Source organism: Leptonychotes weddellii, chromosome 2 (assembly GCF_054177405.1).
Source record: "Leptonychotes weddellii isolate Sample4059 chromosome 2, ASM5417740v2, whole genome shotgun sequence".
NCBI classification, from domain to species: Eukaryota; Metazoa; Chordata; class Mammalia; order Carnivora; family Phocidae; genus Leptonychotes; species Leptonychotes weddellii.
Window position 1 is genome coordinate 100290159 of NC_138370.1, and position 17811 is coordinate 100307969.

Sequence of the window (17811 nt, forward strand, 5' to 3'; positions counted from 1 at the left end):
TCTATGCCAGCAAATTAGATAACCTGGAAGAAATGGATGCATTCCTAGAGATGTATCCACTACCAAAACTGAACCAGGAAGAAATAGAAAACCTGAACAGACCTATAACCACTAAGGAAATTGAAACAGTAATCAAAAATCTCCCAACTAACAAAGGCCCAGGGCCAGATGGCTTCCCAGGGGAATTCTACCAAACATTTCAAGAAGAATTAATACCTATTCTTCTGAAACTGGTCCAAAAAAAAAAAAAAAAAAGAAATGGAAAGAAAACTTCCAAACTCGTTTTATGAGGCCACCATTACCTTGTTCCCAAAACCAGATAAAGACCCCATCAAAATGGAGAATTACAGCCCAATATCCCTGATGGACATGGATGCAAAAATTCTCACCAAAACACTAGCCAATAGGATCCAACAGTACATTAAAAGGATTATTCACCATGACCAAGTGGGATTTATTCCTGGGCTGCAAGGTTGGTTCAACATCCGCAAATCAATCAATGTGTTACAATACATTAATAAAAGAAAGAACAAGAACCATATGGTCCTCTCAGTAGATACAGAAAAAGCATTTGATACAGTACAGCATCCTTTCTTGATCAAAACTCTTCAGAATATAGGGATAAAGGGTACAGATCTCAATATCATAAAAGCCATCTTCCAAAAACCCACAGCGAATATCATTCTTTTTTTTTTTTTTTAAAGATTTTATTTATTTATTTGAGAGAGAGAATGAGAGAGAGAGCATGAGAGGGGGGAGGGTCAGAGGGAGAATCAGACTCCCTGCCGAGCAGGGAGCCCGATGCGGGAATCGATCCTGGGACTCCAGGATCATGGAGCCGAAGGCAGTCGCTTAACCAACTGAGCCACCCAGGCGCCCCACGAATATCATTCTTAATGGGGAAAAACTGAGAGCTTTTCCCCTAAGGTCAGGAACATGGCAGGGATGTCCACTATCACCACTGCTATTCAACATAGTACTAGAAGTCCTAGCCACAGCAATCAGACAACAAAAAGAAATAAGAGGCATCCAAATTGGCAAAGAAGAAGTCAAACTCTCACTCTTTGCAGATGATATGATACTTTATGTAGAAAACCCAAAAGACTCCACCCCAAAACTGCTATAGAACTCATACAGGAATTCAGGAAAGTGGCAGGATATAAAATCAATGCACAGAAATCAGTGGCATTCCTATACACCAACAAGACAAAAGAAAGAGAAATTAAGGAGTCGATCCCATTTACAATCGTACCCAATACCATAAGATACCTAGGAATAAATCTAATCAAAGAGGCAAAGAATCTGTACTCAGAAAACTATAAAATACTCATGAAAGAAATTGAGGAAGGCATAGAGAAATGGAAAAATGTTCCATGCTCATGGATTGGAAGAATAAATATTGTGAAGATGGCAATGCTACCTAGAGTAATCTATACATTTAATGCAATCGCTATCAAAATACCATCCACTTTTTTCAAAGAAATGGAATAAATAATCCTAAAATTTATATGGAACCAGAAAAGACGCCGAATAGCCAGAGGAATGTTGAAAAAGAAAAGCAAAGCTGGCGGCATCATAATTCCGGACTTCAAACTCTATTACAAAGCTGTCATCAAGACAGAATGGTACTGGCATAAAAACAGACACATAGATCAATGGAACAGAATAGAGAGCCCAGAATGGACCCTCAACTCTATGGTCAACTAATCTTTGACAAAGCAGGAAATAATGTCCAATGGAAAAAAGACAGTCTCTTCAACAAATGGTGTTGGGAAAATTGGACAGAAGAATGAAACTGGACCAATTCCTTACACCACACACAAAAACAGACTCCAAATAGGTTGAAAGACCTAAATGTGAGACAGGAGTCCATCAAAATCCTAAAGGAAAACATAGGCAGCAACCTCTTTGACCTCAGCCGCAGCAACTTCTTCCTAGAAACATCACCATAGGCAAGGGAAGCAAGGGCAAAAATGAACTATAGGGACTTCATCAAGATAAAAAGCTTTTGCACAGCAAAAGAAACCATCAACAAAACCAAAAGACAACTGACAGAATGGGAGAAGATATTTGCAAATGACATATCAGATAAAGGGCTAGTATCCAAAATCTATAAAGAACTTATCAAACTCAACACCCAAAGAACAAATGATCCAGTCAAAAAATGGGCAGAAGACATGAACAGACATTTCTGCAAAGAAGACATCCAAATGGCCAACAGGCAAGAAAAAGTGCTCAACATCGCTCGGCATCAGGGAAATCCAAATCAAAACCTCAATGAGATACCACCTCACACCAGTCAGAATGGCTAAAATTAACAAGTCAGGAAACAACAGATGTTGGTGAGGATGTGGAGAAAGGGGAACCTTCCTACACTGTTGGTGGGAATGCAAGATGGTGCAGACACTCTGGAAAACAGTATGGAGGTTCCTCAAAAAGTTGAAAATAGAGCTACCATATGACCCAGCAATTGCAATAATGGGTATTTACTCCGAAGATACAAATGTAGTGACCCGAAGGGGTACATGCACCCTGATGTTTATAGCAGCAATGTCCCCAGTAGCCAAACTATGGAAAGAGCCAAGATGTCCATCGATAGATGAATGGATAAAGCAGCTGTGGTATATATATACAATGGAATATTACGCAGCCATCAAAAGGAATGAAATCTTGCCATTTGCAACAATGGGGATGGAGCTGGAGGGTATTATATTGAGCAAAATAAGTCAATCAGAGAAAGATATGTATCATATGATCTCACTGATATGATGAATTCTTAATCTCAGGAAACAAACTGAAGGTTGCTGGAGTGATAGGGGGTGGGAGGGATGGGGTAGCTGCATGATAGACATTGGGGAGGGTACGTGCTATGGTGAGCACTGTGAATTATGTAAGATTGTTGAATCACAGACCTGTACTTCTTAAACAAATAATACATTATATGTTAAAAAAAAAATGAAGATAGTAGGAAGGGAAAAATGAAGGGGGGGAAATCGGAGGGGGAGATGAACCATGAGAGACTATGGACTCTGAGACTGAGGGTTCTAGAGGGGAGGGGGATGGGGGAATGGGTTTGCCTGGTGATGGGTATTAAAGAGGGCATGTTCTGCATGGAGCACTGGGTGTTATACACAAACAATGTATCATGGAACACTACATCAAAAATTAATGATGTTATGTATGGTGATGAAAATAACATAATAAAATTACAAAAAAAGAATTAACCCCAATCCTTTACAAATTCTTCCAAAAAAATAGAAGAGGGGACACTTTTCAATGGATTCTATGATGGTGGTATTAACCTGATACCAAAACCAAAGACATCACAATATTGTAGTATACCAATATCCTTTATTAATATAAATGCAAGAATCCTCAATAAAATACTAGCAAACAGATTTGAACAATATATAAAAGATTTGTTCATTATAACCTCGGGTGATTTATCTCAGAAATGCAATGTTGGGCCAATGTTCAAAAATCTAAGTAATATACCACATGATCGATCATCTTGTTAGATGCAGAAAAAGCATTTGGAAAAAGTCCAACATCTTTTCATGATAAAAATAACAGACTAAAATAGAAAAAAAAAAATTCTCAATCTGATAAAGAGCATCTACAAAATCTGCAGATAAGCACCATACCTAATGGTGAAAAATTAAGTTTTTTCCCTAAAATTAGGAACAAGACATAAATGTTCTTGTCAATTTTATTTAATATCTACTGCAGGTTTCACCCAGGAAAATTTAGGCAAGAAAAAGAAATAAAGGCACCCAGCGTCGAAAGGAAGAAATTAAACTATCTCTATTTATAGATGACATAATCTTGTATGTAGTAAATCCTAAGGAATCTACCAAAAGAAAAAAAATTAACACTAATAAACTAGTTCAGTGAGTTTCCAGAATACAAGATGAATACATAAAAATCAATTGTTGCAGAAGACTAATGAAAATGAAGTGCTAAATGAAACAGAGATAAGCAATATGCCTGATAAAAAATTCAAAGTAATGGTCATAGATACTGGACTTGAAAAAAAGGACGAATGAAGTCAGTGAGAACACCAAAGAGAAAGAAAATATAAAAAATAACCAGTCATAGCTGAAGTATTCAGTAGCTGAAATGAAAAACATCCTAGAGGTAATCCACAGCAGATTAAAGGGTGCAGAACAGATCAGTGATCTGGAAGGCAGGAGATGGAAAGCAACCAAGCTGAACAGCAAAAAAGAAAAAGAATTTAAAAAGTGAGAATAACTTAAGAGACTCTGCAACATCATCAAGCATGGTAACATTCACATTGTAGGGATCCCAGAAGGAGAAGAGAGAAGGGGGCAGAAAACATATTTGAAAAAAAAAAAAAACTGTAAACTTCCCTAATATGGGGAAGGAAACAGAATCCAGGTCAGAAAGCACAGAGAGTACCTATAAGATGAACCCAAGAAGATCCATACCAGGATACATAAAAACTAAAAAGGCAAAAAGTAATGATAATGAGAAAATTTTAAAAGCAGCAAGAGAAAACAGTTACATACAAAGAAAACCCCATAAGGCTATAAGATGATATTTTTTAGCAGAAACTTTATAGGCAAGAAGAGAGTGGCATGATAGATATTCTAAGTGCTGAAAGGATAAAACCTATAATCAAGAATACTCTACCTACTCTACCCAGCAAGATTATTACTCAGATTTGAAGAGATACAGTTTCCCAAACAATAGTTAAAGTAGTTCATCACCACTAAACCAGCCTTACAAAAGAGGTTAAAGGGAATTCTTTAAGTGGAAGGAAAAGGCCATAACTAGAAGAAAAATATGAAAGGGAAAATTTCACAAGTAAAAGCAAACATATAGTAAAGGTAGTAGAATAATCACTCATAAAGTCAGTGTGGAGATTAAAACTAAACTAGTAAAATCAACTGTATCTACAAAAATTAGTCAAGTGATAAAATAAAAAGATGTAAAATATGACTTCGCACACATAAAATATGGAAGGGGAACAAAAATTTAGTGCTTTTATGTGTTCAAATTTAAGTGACATCAACCTAATATAGACTGCTATACACACAAGATGTTCTATATGAACCCAATGGTAACCACAAATGAAAAACCTATAACAGATATACAAAAAATAAAGTGAAAGTAATCCAAGCATAACATTAAAGAAAGCCATCAAACCACATGGGAAGAAAGCAAAAGAAGAAAAAAGGAACTGAGAAGAACTATGAAAACACCAGGAAACTAACAAAATGGCATTAAGTACATACCTATTAACAATCACTTTAAATGTAAATGGACTAAATGCTCCAATCAAAAGACAGAGGGTGACTGAATGGCTAAAAAACAAGACCCATCTATATACTGCCTACAGGAAACTAACTCAGACCTAAAGACACACACAGCCTGAAAGTGAAGGGATGGAAAAAGATATTCCATGCAAATGGAAGTGGAAAAAAAAAACAAAAACCTGAGGTAGCAATACTTGTATCAGACAAAATCAACTTTAAAGCAAACACTGCAGTAGGACACAAAGAAGGGCACTACATAATGATAAAGGGATCAATCCAATAAAAGGGTATAACAATTGTAAATATCTATGCACCCAACACAGGAGCACCAAAATACAAAAAGCCAATATTAATAGACATAAGGGGAGAAATTGACAGTAATACAATAATAGTGACAGCACTTGCATAAATGAATAGATCAAGGAAACAGTGGCTTTGAATGATACATTAGACCAGATGGACCTAATAGATATATACAGAACATTCCATCCAAAACCAGCAGAACATTTTTTTTTTCAAGTGTGGAAAATTATCCATGGAACATTTTCCAGGATAAATCACATGTTAGGCCAGAAAACAAATCTAAATACATTTAAGAAGACTGAAATCATATCATGCATCTTTTGACTACAATGGTATGAAACAAGAAATCAACTGTAAGAAAAAACACAAACTTCACAAACATGTGGAAACTAAATAACATACTACTAAATAACTGATGACATGGCACCCGGGTGGTTCAGTTGGTTAAGTGACTATCTTTCTTGGTTTCAGCTCAGGTCATGATCTTGGGGTTGTGAGATCAAGCCCTGCATTGGGCTCTACACTCAGTGGGGAGTCTGCTTGAGATTCTCTCTCTCCTTCTGCCCCTTCCACCACTCACGTGTGCTCGCTCTCTCTCTCAAATAAATAAATAAATATTAAAAGAAAAACAACTAATGGATTAACAAGAAAATCAAAAAGGAGATAAAAAATACATGGAGACAAATGAAAACTAAAACACAATAGTCCAAAATCTTTGGGACACAGTTAAAGCAGTTCTTAGAGGGACGTTTATGACATTACAAGCCTACCACAAGAAATAAAAATCTCAAACAATTTACCCTCACACCTAAATAAATTAGAAAAAGAAAAAAGCCTAAAGCTAGTAGAAGGAAGAAATAATGAAGGTTAGAGCTGAAATGGATGAAAAAGAGACTAAAGAATAATAGAAAAGATCAGTGAAACGAAGAACTCATTCTTCAAAAAGATAAATTGATAAACCATTAGCTAGACTCGTAAATAAAAGGAGAGGACTCAAATAAAAACAGAAATGAAGGAGGAAAAATAACTGAAATCAAAGAAATATTAAAAATTATGAAAATATTATAAAAATCATATGCAAATAAACTGGACAACCTAGAAGAAATGGATAAATTCCTAGAAACATAAAATCTTCTAAAACTGAATCAGGAAGGAATAGGAAATATGAAGAAACCAATTACTAGTGACAAAACTGAATCAGTAATAAACTCCCATCAAAAATCTAGGACCAGGTGGCTTCATACATGAATTCTAGCAAACATATAAAGAAGAGTTAATACTTATTCTTCTCAAACTATTCCAAAAAATAGCAGAGGAAGGAAAGCTTCCAAATTCATTCTATGAGGCCTACATTATTCTGATACTAAAAACAAAAACACTATGAAAAAAAGAAAACTATAGGTCAATATCTCTGATGAACACAGATGCAAAAATCCTTAACAAAATATTAGCAAACCGAATTCAACAATACATTAAAAGGTTCATTCAGCATGATCAAGGGGGACTTATTCCAGGGATTCAAGGGTAGTTCAATATTCACAAATCAATAAATGTGATATAGCATATTAATAAGAAAGAATAAAAGCCAGATGATCATATCCCAATACATGGAGAAAAATAATTTGACAAAATACAACATCCATTCATGATAACAACTCAACTTAAGTGAGTTTAGTGGGAATACACCTCAACATAATAAAGGCCATATATAACAAACCCACAGCTAATGGGGAAAACTGAAGGTTTTTCCTCTCAAATCAGGAACAAGACAAGGATGTTCACTCTTACTACTTTTATTCAACATAGTACTGAAAGTCCTAGCTGCAACAATCAGACAAGGAAAAAAAAAAAAATCCAAATCGTAAGGAAGTGAAAAACATTGAAGACAACACAAAGAAATGGAAAGATATACCATGCTCATGAATTGGAAGAATTAATGTTGTTAAAATGTCCATACTACCCAAAGCAATGTACAGATTCAATGTAATCCCTGTCCAAATACCAATGGCATTTTTCACAGAAGTAGAACATATAATCCTAAAATTTTTATCGAACCACAAAATACTGCAAATAGCCAAAGCAATCTTGAGAAGAAAGCTAGAGTATCACAACCCCAGATTTCAAGATATACTATAGATTACTATAGTAATCAAAACAGTATGGTTCTGGCACAAAAAATAGACCCAGAGATCAATGGAATAGGATAGAGAACCCAGAAATAAACCCATACATACATTGTCAATTAAGCTATGAAAAGGAGGCAAGAATATACATTAGGGAAAAGACAGCCTTTTCAATAAATGGACAGCTACAGGCAAAAGAATGAAATGGATGACTTTCTTACAGCATACACAAAAATAAACTCAAAATGAATTGAAGACCTAAATGTGAGAGCTGAACTGATAAAACACTCCTAAAAGAAAAAATGAGCAATGATCTTTTGGACATTAGCCTTAGCAACATTTTTCTAGATATGTCTCCCCAGGCAAAGGAAATAAAAACAAAACTAAACTATTGGGACTACATCAAACTAAAAGGTTTTGCACAGCAAAGGACACCATCAAGAAAACAAAAGAACCCCTACCGAATGGGAGAAGATACCTGCAAATGACATATCCAATAAGGGGTTAATATCAAAAATATATAAAGAACTTATATAACTCAAAAAAAAATTAAAAATTGGGCAGAGGACCTAAATAGACATTTTTCCAAAGAAGACATACAGACAACAGACATATGAAAAGATGCTCAACATCACGAGTCATCAGGAAAATGCAAATCAGAACCACAATGAGGTATCACTTCTCACCAGTCAGAATGGTTAGAATCAAAAAGACAAATGGTGAGGATGTGGAGAAAAGGGAGCTCTCATGCACTGTTGGTCGGAATGTAAATTGGTGCTATCACTGTGGAAAATAGTATGAAGGTTTGTCAAAAATAGAACTAGAAATACCATATAATCCAGTAATTCCACTACTTGGCCCAAATAGCCAAGATATGAAAACAACCTAAGTGTCCATTAATAGATGAATGGATAATGAAGATGTGGCATATATATACAATGGAATATTATTCAGCCACAAAAAGAATGAGACTTTGCCATTTGTGACAACATGGAGAAATCTAGATGGTATCATGCTAGGTGAAATACACCAGACAAAGACAAATACCATATGACTTCATTTATATGTAAAATCTAAAACACAAAACAAATGAGCGAACAAAAAACCCCAAAAGAAACAGAATCATAAATACAGAGAAGAAACTGATTGCCCAGGGGAGGGGGTGGGAGTGGGGGTGGGGGGGGTGGGAGGACGGGTGAAATAGGTGAAGGGGATTAAGAGGTACAAACTTTCAGTTATAAAATAAGTTATAGCGATGAAAAGTACAGCATGTGGAATATATCAATAATACTGTAATAATATTGTATGGTGATAGATGGTAACTATGTTTTTCCTGGTGGGCATAGCTTAAAATACAGAATTGTCAAATCACTATGTTATATACCTGAACCTAACATAACATTGTATGTCAACTATACCTCAATAAAAAAAGCATAAGAAACAATTGTCTAAGTGTATGCTAACAATGAATAATCCAATAATGAAATCAAAATAATTCCATTTAATGGCATCAAAAAGAAAAAAATACTTAGAAATTTAACATAAGTGTGTAGGACTCGTATACTGAAAACTATAAAACATCATTGAAAGAAATTAAAGACCTAAGTAAGTGCAAAGGCATCCTTTGTTAACCAATTGGAAGACTTAATATTGTTAAGCTGACAATACTCCCCCCCCCAACGCCGATTCAACAGAACTCCTGTCAAATCCCAGATGGTGAAATTGACAAATTGATCCTAAAATTCTCAAATACATGAAAAGAATCCAGAGTAGCCCCCCCCAAAAAAAAAGTCTTGTAAAACATTGGAGGACTTACATAAATACAGAGAAGTGGTGGTTGTCAGAGGGTAGGTGATAGGGAGAATGGGCAGAAGAGATGAATTCCAATTTCAGAACTTACTACAAAACTACAGTAATCAACATTGTATATTACTGTCATAAGGATAGATATTTAGGTAGATTAATGGAATAGAAGAGTCTCAAAATAACCCATATATCTTTGTCAATTAATTTTCAACAAGAGTGACAAGACCATTTAATGGAGAAAATAATCTCCTCAACAAATGGTGCTGAGCCATATGCAAAAGAATGGTATTAGACTCTTAAAATCATAAAATTAACTTAGCAGTGATCAAAGAACTAAATGTAAGAGCTAAAACTCTAATACTCTGGAAAGAAAACAGATGTAAATCCTCAAGACCTTGGATCACACAATGGTTTCTTAGATAAAAGTACAGGCAATTAAAAAATACATAAATTTGATTTAATCAAAATTGAAAAATTCTGTGCTTCAAGGACATTATCAAGAAAGTGAAGAGGCAACCTAAATAACAGAAAATATCTGAAAGCCATATATCTGATAAAGTTCTAGTATTTGGAATATATAAAGAACTCTTACAACTCAAAAAACAATGAACTCAACTTAAAAATGAGCAAAGAATCAAGTAGGCATTTTCCAAAGAAGATAAATGAATAGCCAATAGGACAGAAAATAATGCCTAACATCATCAGTCATTAGGGAAAAGCAAATCAAAACCACAAGATACACTTCACACCCACTGGGAGGGCTATAATATAAAAGATAGACAATAACTAGTTTTGGTGAGGATGTGGAGACACTGGAACTTCCATATACTGCTGGGACGAATGAAAAATGGTACAGCTGTTTTGGAAAATAGTTTGGAAGTTCCTCAAAGAAGCTAAACATAGAGTAACCATATGACTAACAATGTCACTCCAAGAGAACTGAAAACATATGTCCATACAAAAATTTGTACACAGATGTTCACAGCAGCAGCATTCATAATAGCCCCAAAGTGGAAACAATCCAAATGTCCATTAACTGATGAATGGATAAAGAAAATGTGGTATATATACACAATGGAATATTACTCAGCCACAAAAAGGAATAAAATACTGATTAACATTAGGACATGGAGAACCTTTAAAACATTATGCTAAGAGAAAGAGGCCAGGCAGAAAGGCCAAATATTGTATAATTCCACTAATACAAAATGCCCAGTAGAGGCAAATCTATGGAGACAGAAAGTTGATTGTGGCTGCCATTTTAAGGGAGAGGAGAATGGGAACTGACTGTCTAATAGGTATGGGGTTTTCTTCTGGGAGTGAAAAAACATTGCACAACTTTGTAAATATACTAAACCACTCATTGTATACTTCAAAATGGTGAATTTTATGGTATGTGAATTGTATCTCAAAAAAATCCCTGCATAATAAGGTGGAGCAACTTCAAGATGATTTCCCACATGAAATGGCTACTAAAAGGCATTTTTATTTCTATAGGGCCCTTTCAAATAATATTAGAATTAGCACATGGCAGCCTCATTTAACATGACTCAAATTGGCTCATGGTTAAATGACAAATCAGTAAAGCAATTGTAATAAAAATATTCATCTATATAACAGATTTTTAAAAACATTCTCAACCGTTGAGTTACCATCTGGACTTCTGAAAGAAAAAAAAAAAAACAACCTCAACAACTTTAAACTAAAAATTAGTTCACATATTCAACCTTACGCAATTTTAGAAACACTAGCAAAAATTTGTTAAATCTAACAAATAAATGTATACTTCAAAAATAAGAAAATCATCAATTTGCAAACGCAAAACAATAGAAACAGGCAATGATCCTCAATGAATATGCTGAACCATTAGGTGAAAGTTTTCTGGGAAATTTGATGATGGACAGATCAAGCTGACAACTCCTGAACTCACTAAACACTCTTAGCAACATTAAGAATGAAACGAAGCAGACATTATAACCCTCATGCTGGATATGAAGAACTAAGATTATTTCATCACCACTTATGAAGCATTTCTGCCAATATATACATACATACATGTATACACACATAACTTGTTTAAGTCTCTTAATATCAGTATACAAAAGACAGTTGGGATAGAGGGGTAAGTTGAACAAAACAGTGTGCAATCAACCAAATCCAGAATGTGGGAAATTTTATACAGCAAATGATATAGTCTGTTTTAACAATAAATGCATTAAAAAGAGAGGGGGAACTGTTATAAACAAAAAGAGGCTTATGAATCATATAATTTATCTTCCAAATTAGGATACTTTTGAGAGTGAAAGGAAGTTCTATTTTTTTTTAAAGGAAGTTCTATTAATTATTATGCTAGACAACAGGCATGAACTGGGACCACTCAAACGTCTCAGTCAAATACAAGGCATGGGCTTTCATGTTGTCAGTATCTTTTTACTTTTTATTATTATTATTATTTTGAAACAGGATCCAATTAGGGAATCTGAACGTGGTCTGAACATGAAATGATATTAAAGAATCATTGACATGACACTGTAACTAGGTTTTGTAAAAAAAAAAAAAGTCCTTATCTGTTAGAGTTACACACTGAAATGTACATGGGTGAGATGGTATCTGTGTTTTGCTTTAAAACACTGGTGGGGGTAGAAAGTGTCGGGGAAATATGTGAAACAGTATTGATAAAATGTTGATAACTACTGAAGCTACATAATGGGTCCATGGGGATTCATTACCCTGTACTCCTCCATTTATGCATGTTTGAAAATTTTTTATAATATAATGTTAACTTAAAAAATTTAACATCACCCAGCATGGCAGAACATGTTTCTGGCTTTGACTTCTTATAATGACAGATACACTCCCACAACTCTTACTTGCCAAAATAATATTGGTTAGGCTTAGTCATAAAATGGAAATCTCAAGGGGAAATCTTTAAAGAAGAAACAGCTGGTTAGGCTCAAAGGAAACATGAAAATCCGTTTCTGACTTTCCCACTGAAAGATACTCTCAGAGTTCTTTTCTGGACTCAGAGTGGGTGGTTATGGTCCATGTAGGCATTGGGATTTGTAAGAAATCAGAGATGAGGTTCATACAGCTTTGAATATTAAACGGAGTCAGCAGCCCCAATTTGAGATTATCCTCTGTTTTTGGCAAAGCCATAATTTTAACTTCTGCCAGACATAAAATTTATTTTATGAGGTATTAGAAATTTCAAAAACTACATCTGAATGAAGTCTCTATTGCCACTGGTAAATGTCTATTTTAATTGTGTATGTTGTTTTGTTTTGTTTTTGGAGAATTGTTTTAAATATGCATAACCCAAATCTAAAACTTCATCTAAATAATTACCTTTACCTTTTGAAATTCCAGACAAAAAGAAGCAAAAGTACACAGATTGGCCTTTAAAATGTCTTAATATTTGAAGCACATCTTCTAATGGTTTTGTACTCACCTCCTGTTTAGACCAAAGTATAATTTTTCTTAGACCCTGGCTCAACTATTGCTCATGGATTTTAAATGCAAAATAACACAATTCAGGAAAGTTCTTAACATAGAATTTCTTTCTACATGTCAGATTCCATTTCAGGCAATAGCATTTATAGAAATTATAGAAAAGCCTACAGGGGAAAAATACCAGAGATATAGAATAACTGAAAATTAAATCAATCACGAAGAATGTGAAATATAGTTTGCATGAAACTTCAAGAAATTTAAATAAAACAACTGTTATTTTCACAAGAAGTTCTTCGGTGGTTTAGAAGTTCAAGCCACCAAGTCTAAGAGGAAGTCTGCTTTGAAAAAACAAAATCAAAAACAAAAAAACAAACAAGGCAGATACTTAATTCCTGAGAAAAATGCTATCACTGACATCATCTCAAGGTGCCTTAACTTCCATTTTCTTTTTTTTTTTTTTTTTTAAGATTTTATTTATTTGACAGAGAGAGACACAGCAAGAGAGGGAACACAAGCAGGGGGAGTGGGAGAGGGAGAAGCAGGCTTCCCACTGAGCAGGGAGCCCGATGCGGGGCTCGATCCCAGGACCCTGGGATCATGACCTGAGCAGAAGGCAGATGCTTAATGACTGAGTCACCCAGGTGCCCCTCATTTTCTTTCTGATTAAACTCATTTAAATACATCTTTTAGAGAGGGAACAATGGAAATTAGGGTACACTGAATAGTATTTTATACCTAGAACAATCCATTGTGAGTTTGAGTCATGTGTTATGAATCAGCATTCTATCTTCCAGCACATCATTTATAAAAGTGGATTAATGGCATTGAGGTACACACCATTACATTTTTGGATCATAACTACCACAGGAAGCCAAGTCACACTTTCCTATATGAAAAGTAACTTTCCTAGACATATTATTTATAGTTGATTTGCACACCCCCCCCATGACCCAGAGAAAACCCATGTCAACATGAAGTTAGTAAAACAGTATCAGTCAGATTAATAGCAAAGGAACAAATTATGGTAGCAACGGGCTGTTGCAATGAGCAGCACAGTATTTCCATATATTCAATAAACTGTACTGTAGTTTGGTGAATGCAGAGGAAAGGAAACTAAAGGAAGAAGTGCAAAATTAAAATTATTTTAGGACCAACTGTGAGTAAAATAACTCCTGTAGGATTTCAGTGTAGCACTATAAATTCTCCTGTATTCTTCTAATGTTATACAGGAATAGTATAGCAGAGGAACAATCGTAATGAAGCTTTCTCCAAGTGATGATTAAACTTCCTAAACTGGATGAGGTTAACAAACAAAAACATACTAGCACTTGGATGCACTAAATATATTTAACTGCATACCCCTGCTCTCCTATTCCAAATGTTTAAATTCCTCAAAAATAATGCAAGTCCATAGCCGCTAATTTCTTGCTTATATAGTAGTAGTAAAAATGAAATTAATCTTTATTACTATTGTGAAAATAATAAACGGGATTGAACTGACATATGAATCAGTTTGTTTCTACAGAAATTCTATAAGCCTAATATTTTGATGTTTGCTGCATTAGCATTATGTATCTGTTTCAGATACTGCAACATAATAATGGTGTCAATACTTACTAGTGTGGTGGCCAGGCACACAAGACTTGTCACTTGCAGCAAGTGGACACACAAATACTTTCAAGTTTATGGCACGATCGAGTTCACGGGGTACAGACATTCAGACTTTCAGCAAGCTGCTCCTAACTAAATGTCTGCACTGTCTGAAGGTATGAAATGGTTAAGGAAATCACCTCAAATTACCCACGTTAGCAAATCCAACTTCCTTCTGCATGACTGAAACAGCCATTTTGGTCTCCATTTTATAAATGTAAAAATGCAGGTTCGACTCCCTTGGGTCAGACCCATGATCAGGTTTTGCGGTCAGTGGAAAGAGAGGGGAGGCTTCACTTACTCTTCATTCAGGGCACACCGGCGATTGGTGAGAGTGCCGTATTTCCTCAGCGTTTCAGTGAGCTCTGAGTAGAGTTTGTCAGCCAGGGACAATGGGATTCCTTCCCACACCAGGATGAGAATCACAATCACTGCAGCCTCACAGGTGTGGCCAGCTCGCTCCCGCACCAAGCACAGTAGCTTCTCCTCACTGCAGCTTCTGCGAACCACCTGTGCGGGTCCCCATTCCACCCCAACACCCCCACCCCCACCAAAACAAAACAAGGGTCACTTGTGGCAGAGGAGGGCACTGATTTATGTATGCATATTTTTTCATGTCTGGGTCACAATTACGGCAACATTGGCCAGCACCTGCAACTTGCCTTTTGCTACCCATCTGTAAAATGGGGTCAGAACTGCGAGAGATGCAAAACTGCTCAATGTTTAGCAGACTATACCAGTACAGGGAGGGGTGATGATCCCTGCATTAAAGCTAGAGCTATATGGAAGACCTGCAGGTCTTTTTCACAAAGTTCAAGGCTTTCAAAAATGACAGTATAAAGATTAATGGAAGGTATTTAAAGGATTAAGGATGACTTCACATTCCAGAAAAATTACACTTTTTATCAATTTGAATGGACCTCCTCCCCACTAAAGTCTTTCAATTAAATACAGTTTGTACGTGCTTTAAAAACTAATCTGCCTTTTTCTTAAGAGCTAACACAAAATAAATATAAGCAATGTTCATTTCAACTGGCATAAATGACTCTGATCTGGTAGCCCAATTCTCAGGGTTAATGAATCAAAACGCCCAAGATTAAGACCAAAGGCCTTGTCAGGTCACTTACCCATTTAGCAATAGGACATCCCTGAGAACTTTTGCCTTCTTTACCAGTATAGATGACTCTTTCAATCCTAATAGCTTTACCCTTCTGTCCAAACCTTAAAAGAAATCCACAGAAACACACACACACACATGAAATTAGCAAATGAAACCGAGGCAACCAAAATATTGAACATTTGAGCATAATTTTATTCTATGACCACACCTTGAGAAATGAATGGTTTAATTTATTTTTAAAAAATAAGTCTAAGCCAAGCAAATTGGATAACAGACTTTAAGCTTTGTATTTCTTTGGTATCAAAATATATTGATAATTGTAATGAACTAGTTTGAAATTATATGTTGGGTGAAAATAAATGGGAAAGCTTATTTTTAGACATAATTTCACAAAGCACAAAACTTTTTTAAGTTTGTTAAAGTCAGTCTTCTAAGATATATACTATTTGATTTTTGTCCTTTACTAAATTTAGCTATTTTAAAACTTGGGGAATCACAACAGATTTTAGTTAGAACTGTTCCTCAAAGAATCTCTACCATTTTTTAAAGATGGCTTGCAAATAACTAGCATCCAGCAATTTTGAAAATATAGGATAGCTCTAGAGATAGATTATATTTTCCCTTTTGACCAAGGCACTACTTACTACTTGCTAATGACAAAAGGCACTTAGGGAAATTCACTGTATCTGCCAGGCTACTAGAGGATTATTTAGTGAATTTCTACATGCTAATTTAGAAATGGATAGTTTGTAAATTGGGCAAGAGTGATACAAAGTATGTCCCTGCTGCCCACAATGTCTCCTAACGTATTTTAATAATAACACTGCCTACCTCTTAAAGAAAAGGCCCCCTAGCATAGTTAATAGCTCACGTCTGTGGGTACCTATATGAAAGTCTCTCTGCACGGATTGTCTCACTCGTAAGTCTTCCACACGCAGGACTGACTAACTGTGTAGATTCAGGTAAACACTTGCCTACCTGACTGACAGTAAAAAAAAAAAAAAAAAATGCAGCTATAAATAGAATCTGTCTCTATTTCTATTCAGCATCTCACACTTACCCTCTGCTCATACTAAGGGACAACTTCCTTATAGATAACCACTCATTTACAGCTCTAGGTGAATTTAACTCAATGGTTCCTTTCTTATACCACATCCCCCCTCTCTTTCTTCTTGGACGCTTTATCATCAAGTAGGAAAGCCAGAGTGGGGCCTCTCTTTACAGGCTGTGCCAGGACTCCTGTGCCTGGCAGGCGGGCTGGCTGGTTCTCGTGCGTGCCTGGGTTTTCTGGCATCCATCTCAAAGTGGGCAGCATGTGCCAGCTCGCAGACTATTAGTCCTGTCAAATATTGTGACTCTCTGGTGAATAGCACAGTGTGGAGTGCTGGCAACCCTAGAATAGCTAAGCCTACTAATAATTACTCAATTTACAATTGTTTACTGCTTTGTATGTGAAAGCTGAAAAAATTCTGACATATACAAAAGGATAAACGTTAATCTGCCCTGTGCCTTTGCGTTAATTACCTTTCTTCCATGATTTCTCTAATAGCTGCCACATTAGGACCTGCTCCTAGATGGGTATAAAAAGGACCTTCATCTTTTTCAATAATTTGCTCTGTTGAGATAATAGAAGATTATTATTTTAGACCTCAATTATACTAAATATAAAGGCTACATCCACAAAGCTTATCCCCCAACTGCACATTAAGGGCCCTAAATGTGACTTTAAACATTTTTTTTTCTTTAAAATGAATAAACTGATGGACTAATCTATTAGAAAATGTGCCAAATAATTAAGTATATGTACATGCTGGCTGTTGGATAAAAATATATTAAATTACATTTCAGATATGGAATAAGAAATTATTTATTTTAAACAAAGTAAGTGGAACTAAACAAAACAGTGAGGGAATTAGAATATATTATATGTAATACCGATTACAATCCAGTTTTTTGAACTGTAAGAAAATTTTTTATAGCTAACTAGAAGCCTGCCTGCTACGTGGATGTTAAAAGATTAAAAATTTCCTGTCTTATCTCACCCCCAGGATATTGCCCAGTTTTTATGGTCAAGGTACCT

At 35.4% G+C, this 17811-nt stretch overlaps 1 protein-coding gene across 1 annotated transcript in view; it reads right to left on the reverse strand.

Moving 5' to 3' along the window:
- Positions 1–17811, reverse strand: part of TET2 (tet methylcytosine dioxygenase 2) — a 100331-nt gene that overhangs the window by 30151 nt on the left and 52369 nt on the right. Inside the window, exons 3-5 of the mRNA XM_081812027.1 lie at positions 17256–17346; positions 15739–15832; positions 14913–15121 (exon numbers count right to left, since the gene is read on the reverse strand). Of these exons, the coding sequence (XP_081668153.1) occupies positions 14913–15121; positions 15739–15832; positions 17256–17346 (394 nt within the window). The remainder of the gene's footprint in view (positions 1–14912; positions 15122–15738; positions 15833–17255; positions 17347–17811) is intronic.